We start from the raw sequence: 6,540 nt of genomic DNA, 5'->3' as shown, positions 1-6,540 counted from the left end.
GAAGCCATCCCACACACTCAAGAAGTTAAAGCTAGTATTTGGTTTAGGTTCATTTCCCTTTCCAAATACACATGTTCTCAATTATGGGAAATCCTTGTACATGTGGTCTATCCCACAAACCTATGCATAAGGGAGTTAAGGCGAGGGTACTCATCATCCCTTTCTTGACCAGACATTCAGCTATTCGATGAGGTCTAGCACAGTGATAGCATTGCATAGGTGGTTGTTTAGACATACTGTTCAAGTCTCACCCCCACGTGTTTTGCGGCTACTAGGTATACGTGATACGTGTGCTCACCCTCCATCACATAATGACTTAGGATTTGTGGGGGTGGGTTGTTGGGTTTAGGGGGCTTGAAGATGGTGTTGTTGGTCACCTCTCCCTCTTCACCTTCTTTAAAAATTCATGTCAAGGTCAACTAGTGAACTGGGGTCACTTGAGGTGATGGAGGTTGGGTGGAGGGAATGGAGGTGGCAAGGGTACTTCGAGTACCTTGAGGATTCCTCACTGGGCCACTTCATGGCCAGATTGAGGTGCATTGTATTGTGTTGGTTCTAGAAAAGGTAGTTGTTACCTCATATTAGGTGGCAAGGCTGGCTGTAGAGGTCTAGCTTGAGTTACTCTTTGGTGGTAGTAGTTTGATGCTTCATGATTGCCCTATGTCTGGCAGTAAGCACAGTTGAGAGTTGGTCTGGGTATCAAATGTGGACATTCCTTACTAGTGTGGTTTGCCCGAAAAATCGAGCACCACACTAGTTCTCTCTTGGGATAAAGATGAGGTTGCCCAACCTAGTCGCAGCCTTGACCCATTCTCCATTGTTGGGTCATTTGTTGCATCAATGCAGCTGCTAACTACTCTACTTGTTGCATCAATGCAGCTGCTAGCTACTCTACTTGTTGTCTCGAAGAGGACTCCTTTTCTTTCCCTTCAGATTTTGAACTTGTGGTTTTGAAGGAAGCTGCATAAGTGCCCTCATGCTATTCTCGGGAATGAGTTCCCTTGAAATTATCTTTGAAATCCATGGCGCTCCTATAACATTGCTCAAAGGAGGTGTGTCCTACAACATATAGGGAATCATGCAAGGCTACATCTTCAAGTCCCTCTAGGAATTGACCAATCAATCTTTCATATGAGAACTTGTCCCAATCATTACAACGAGTTCATTACAACGAGAGTGAAGATGTCTTACCCAATTGATATAATCCCAAATGGATTCTCCCTCCTTCTGTTTCACGTTATACAACTATTTAGCAAGACTCCATTGAGTTCCCTATCTCGAATATCCTACTTTGAAAGCCTCTTTTCAAGACACCAAAGGTAGCCTTGTCTTCTGTTTTTAGGGTGAAGCCAAAGGCACTCACCTTAACATGATCTTCCAAATGGCCAAATGCTTCACAAATCTAGTTAAACATCTCTAGATGAGGTATGGGATCCCCTGAACCATCAAACTTAGTGATAAATGTAAAGATATGGGCTAGGTTGATGGATCCCCTGACCCATCAAACTTAGTGATAAATTTAAAGATATGGGCTAGGTTGCTCCTTTTTGGTCTTGGCCATAACATCAATTGCGCGCACTGGTGGTACAATTCCTGAAGCTACCACTCCCTATTTCCATGGCTATCCTCAACATTTCCAATGTCAATCCTACCGTAGTTGGAGTTGGTGTAGGTGGATCTATGATAGGTGGGGAACCAAAGCCTGGAGAGTAGTATACCATTTGTGGACCATGCCTCAGTGGTGGTGGGCCAATGTATGCTCCATAGGGATTCGTACGATATCCGAGATTCACCCTTTGAGTTGGGTAGTTACTATACATGGGTGTCGTGTGTTAGCTGCTGGGGTACTTTGGGTAGACTCTCTCCCTATGGTAGGAGGTTTCAAGGCCTTGGTGAGCTAGTTCTCAACCTAGGCTTGGCACTGGTCTAAGTTCTTGAAATGAATCTATTGACACGATCGATATAGCTCCCTAAAGTATTGGATCAGTTTGAATTAGATTATCTGAGCCCTGCCCCACCTCCAATCTCAGGTCTCTCAGGGGTGTGACTGTTCTCTTAGGTTGGCGGTCCATGCTCGTTTCCTTAGGATGAGGCTCTTCTAATTGTGTGTTTCCCAGGATAAAATTTCTTAGTCTCAAGACAAGACTCCTCTGTCTTGAGACAATTGTCTGTCCATAAACTCGGTAACCAACCCTCCTGTTTCTAAGTCAGGGGTGGTTTGTCCTGTGCTTGGGTGTTCTTCACTTTCACTAGTGCTATCAAATATTAACACTGTTTGACTCCACTCGGTGCTCACCAAAGGATCAGATCTCACAAGCGATTAAAGGAGGGTTCAGTATCATCAAATAAGGGGTTGTTTCACACCAATTTTCTTGAGCATAGATGTGTAAATGTGTTGAGTGAAGGTCGAATAGGGAGATTTTCCCTTTAGAAGTTTAGGAACATCCGTTCATTCTAAGAGAAATGGATGTTTGTTTGTTGAGACATGGGTCAATGTGAGAAAAAGAATACTTTAGTGTCCAATCTGGGAAACATTCAACGGATGGCTATATTTGAGATTCCTTAAAACTCATTATACACTCAAATGGTATATTGAAAGCAGTTCATCCCAAATGTGATTAAGCAACAATCTATAGGGATGAACCTAGAGTGGATGGTTTTGGCACATTGAAAATTGACTGACACTTGACCAAGTGTAAACATGAGGCAAACTCAAAATTCACATGCCTCTAGGTTGCCATGGATAGTTAATGATATATGCTTCTCTCTTTCAAGGGGGACGATAATATTGAAGTTAGCGAAAAAGGGCAATTTTCAAGGATATATCTTGAAGCCACTTTAAAAAGAGATTAAAAACGGAACCAATGCCGATCTTTAAGAGTCAAATCCTGTGTACTACCACAATCAGTTTTTAAGTAATATTCACTTCACTCCAATTTTCCGTAAACGGGAAAAGCATGATTAAATGCACATATGTCGTTACAATGCAGTTGTGCGGTTGAAAGAGGGCCGACTACTATTACATTTCTTACAGCCACATCTACTCAAAATGCAAAGAAGGTACTGATATAGAATACAAACAGCGGGCAATGAGTGGATTGCCACTGCTGAAAAATACGGCTAAAAGCTCGTAAGAATGACGGCGAATGAGGTAGCGTCAAAAACATGCATGCCTGCCTGTAATCGCCGAGGTAAAAATTAAGACACAAGGAAGATTAATTTGATGTAAGTGGGGCACTAGAACTGCTCCCCCACAAAGGTTTGCCCGAACTGCCAATTGGAGGGGGCAACGTCGTAGGAGGTGAGGGTGCGGCCGTCGCTGGTGGTGACTTGAAAGGAGAGCGATTGGCCGTCCAGCATGCTATTGCTTTGCCAATTCTGGCCCCAGTTGCGGCTCATGGGCTGCCAGCCAGTGCGAGAGCCCTTCACAGACACAGACTGGATGTCACCAGCCCCTCCCACGTTGGTTACCAACACAAGATTAAAGTACGAGTGGCCGTTCATGGTGAAATGGATGCCACCCGTCTTGACACATGGCACCCTGCAACCCACTCATCATCAGACACGTAGAAACTCGACAAACCCTCACACCCTCTCCTAACCGGACACGTGGACACTACTCACCTGCGGTACAGCACCGGCACAATGCCCCCGCTGTACACACCGATCTTTTGAAACGCCGGCTCTGCCATGTCGAAGTGCTCCAGTGGCGGGTTGCACCAGCCCCCGTTGTCGTTCGGTAGGGCATTGTTGGGTGGACAGAAATTGGTGGCCGTCACTACCACCGACCGGTCACTTAGACACCACTTGGGATCGGCAGACGAGTCGCATTTGATCTCAAAGCAGGCGCCGCAGCTCAAACCTCCGTTGAAGATGGCCGTGCTCAGAGCAGCTGTGTTGGTTCCATAGCCGGACGAGTAGAGATCTCCATAGCCACAAGCGCCACCTGCGGATCCAATCCAACAGAGATTTTCGAGACGTCAGTGACATGCTAAGTTACAAAAGCAACGGCCTATGCATGTAGTGACGGACCTTCAAACGGTAGGAGCTAATACTTACCCATGGTACCAGACGCGTCGCTGCCACCATAGAAAGTGGCGTGTGCATTGCTCCACCCACTCTCATCAGAGCTTCCACCCCCATAATATGAAGCCATTGCAGGAGCCCCCAAAACAGATATAGTCAAAACCAATATGCACAGAGACGACGAGGGAGGCGTCATGGTTGGGAGCTACAACTAGGAAGGCTAGGCTTGCTCAAGCACTCTATTTGAAGCTCGGGAAGCTTTAAGACGCGAAGAAACAGAAAGAGGCTATATAGAGGAGGGGCGGCTCTACCACACCCGACCGGAAACCAGGAACACGAGCAAGAGCAGTGGGTGAGAAGGGTAACATGCATGCTATTGAATGCGTGAGGCGGGCCGGCCGCGCAATCAACGGCGTGTTATCTCCTCGTCGTTTCGCGTTTATCAAACCGTTACCTCACGTCCACTGGGGCCTGGACTCTAGTGGCCCCGCTCCGCTCGAGCTCTGCACGCCATGCGAGCTAGACATTTATCCACTGCACGCTTGCACCATATAACCGATTTACTTCTCCACTTGTCTTTTCGCACGTCCTTGGATCGAGATCCGAGACTACGGGTAGAGGTCGTAGGTGCTAAAGTTGCATAGCTAGTTGGTTTCTTCTAATTTTTGAAGGTTTTCTTCTCTCTCTCTCTCTCCACCTACATTGTAGTTATTGTGATGAAACCTACACTTCAAACCACCTTACAATCGGTGTCCGGCCACTAGGCTCTTGGGCCCAAAAGCTTGGGTACTGGCTGGGCGGTGGTGTGAAATGTTGATAGGAATTCTTTTCCTCGTAGCAAGTACTAACAACCAACCCATTAATAAACTTTAAAGGTTTTATCAACGGCGAGGTGGCCTTTTACTTCACCATTAGGATGTTTTTCTTTGGTCCTTACTCTTGCCTATAGCAATGCCTATAGCAAGGCTAGAAGCTCTTGTGCATAAGTAAGTCTAGAAGCTCTTGTGCAAAGTCAATGATCAAGTAATCTAATGGTATACGAATGTTTAACTTTATTTCGTTTAGAAATATTTAAAGATTTGGTTTTTAATAGCATTTACTAGTTTGGATTTACTTTCATATGTATTTTGATTAGCATTTATTATTTATAAGTATAAGTATAGTTATTGTTCACAATGAGGAAGTCAATTATCAAGCAAAGCAAGGGTGGACTCTCGAGGTTTCTTCTATAATCTTTGTTTTTGTGAAAATTTTAGATTTGGTATAGATATGTTTTGATTAGTATTATTTAATATTAGTGTAAGATTACAATAGAAACACTAGACACCCTTTTCTAAATGGATATTTGCACCTTGTTTTATCACTACCTATTATAACATGCAAGTCAAAGAGTAGCTATGTGGAGTTAAAGACATGTGGGATTCTAGAGGTAGTGCTTCTTTGTACATCGAATATCCTATTTCATGAGACAAATAAGGGAGTTACAAGAAACATGTTTCTTGAATGCTTGTTAAAAATTTTGCCAAGAAGAGAAGAGACCATAAGTGACGAACATGTTAGCTATCGTGCATACACGCTCTAAAAGAGAAACAAATTAGAAGTACTATAGCCAATCAAATCTTAAACTTTGTCACTTTTTCGGACCTTCAAGTTGTTCTTCCTTGCATGCTTTCTTCTCCACTCTCACTTTTGGCGACTGGGTGTCTGCTTGGGAGGCTGTTGGGGTTTGTTAGTTTTTTTGATGGCTTCTTTTAGTATGTAGGGTGTTCCACTTTTGGCCTGCCTTGTACATGCCTTTTGTCATAAATTTGGTGGAACTTTGTCCTATGGTATGCCTTCTTGGGGTACGTCAATTGGAAGGTTGGGTCATGACCCTTTTTTCATCATGCAAACCCAATTGTAATGAGTGGGACCTCTATGTTGGGACTTCATCCCCCTTATCACTCGACTACATGGTAAGAGACATGTTATGCTTTTTGACTCATGGAACTTGTTTTTCTTGAAAAGGAACCAGGGAAATAGTGTTGGGAGGGTTTGGGACTTCAACCCACTAATCACTCGACTACATTCTATGTTTTTTAACTGATGGAACTTGTTTTTCTTGGAAGCGAACTAGAGAAATAGTGTGACAAGGGTTTGGTATTCTATGCCTATAAGGGTTTCTACACTCATAAGCTTTCTTTATGAGTGTATAAATACTCTATGTGTTGGTGGATGCTGTCACCGAAGTTCAATCTTATCGTTATGATGTAACTTTTACTCTAGCTCCTTTGTTGGTTTACAGCTCTTCTTTCTCTTAAGGTGTGAATTCAAATAATGTCCTTGCTAGAAACCTAGTGTTGGGTTCCCGACTGCATTCATTGTGAAATTTTTAGGTTTGCTTTGATGTTTGATCATCATAGGTTCTCTAGGGCGAGGCCCTATTATTGGCCTTCACTAAGAGTATCTACTATTGCGAAAGGCTCCTTGGTGATGTGTCTATATCTCTCTCCTTCATTAGGATAGCTTGTCTTC

General features: G+C 43.9%; 1 protein-coding gene across 1 annotated transcript; it reads right to left on the bottom strand.

Moving 5' to 3' along the window:
• Positions 1-2,950: 2,950 nt before the first annotated feature.
• On the bottom strand, positions 2,951-4,356 carry LOC147605299 (expansin-A2-like). The gene is made up of 3 exons (XM_086794085.1): positions 4,060-4,356; positions 3,625-3,946; positions 2,951-3,541 (listed from the first exon to the last, which is right to left on the bottom strand). Exons 1-3 carry the CDS (start codon positions 4,220-4,222, stop codon positions 3,238-3,240), a joined length of 789 nt encoding a protein of 262 aa, XP_086650211.1. The 5' UTR covers positions 4,223-4,356; the 3' UTR covers positions 2,951-3,237.
• Positions 4,357-6,540: the final 2,184 nt, after the last annotated feature.

Source organism: Cibotium barometz, chromosome 60, assembly GCF_041138505.1.
Source record: "Cibotium barometz isolate CiBa-2024 chromosome 60, ASM4113850v1, whole genome shotgun sequence".
NCBI classification, from domain to species: domain Eukaryota; kingdom Viridiplantae; phylum Streptophyta; class Polypodiopsida; order Cyatheales; family Cibotiaceae; genus Cibotium; species Cibotium barometz.
The sequence above is the reverse complement of the archived record's forward strand: the minus strand, read 5'-3'. Positions and strand labels throughout refer to the sequence as shown.

Bases quoted from the DNA above. Each gene is read 5' to 3' on its own strand.
- LOC147605299 (XM_086794085.1), bottom strand. From the start codon at position 4,222: ATGACGCCTCCCTCGTCGTCTCTGTGCATATTGGTTTTGACTATATCT. The intron at 3,947-4,059 runs GTAAGTATTAGC...TTGGATCCGCAG, and splicing joins CGACGCGTCTGGTACCATGG to GTGGCGCTTGTGGCTATGGA. The intron at 3,542-3,624 runs GTGAGTAGTGTC...AGTGGGTTGCAG, and splicing joins GTGCCGGTGCTGTACCGCAG to GGTGCCATGTGTCAAGACGG.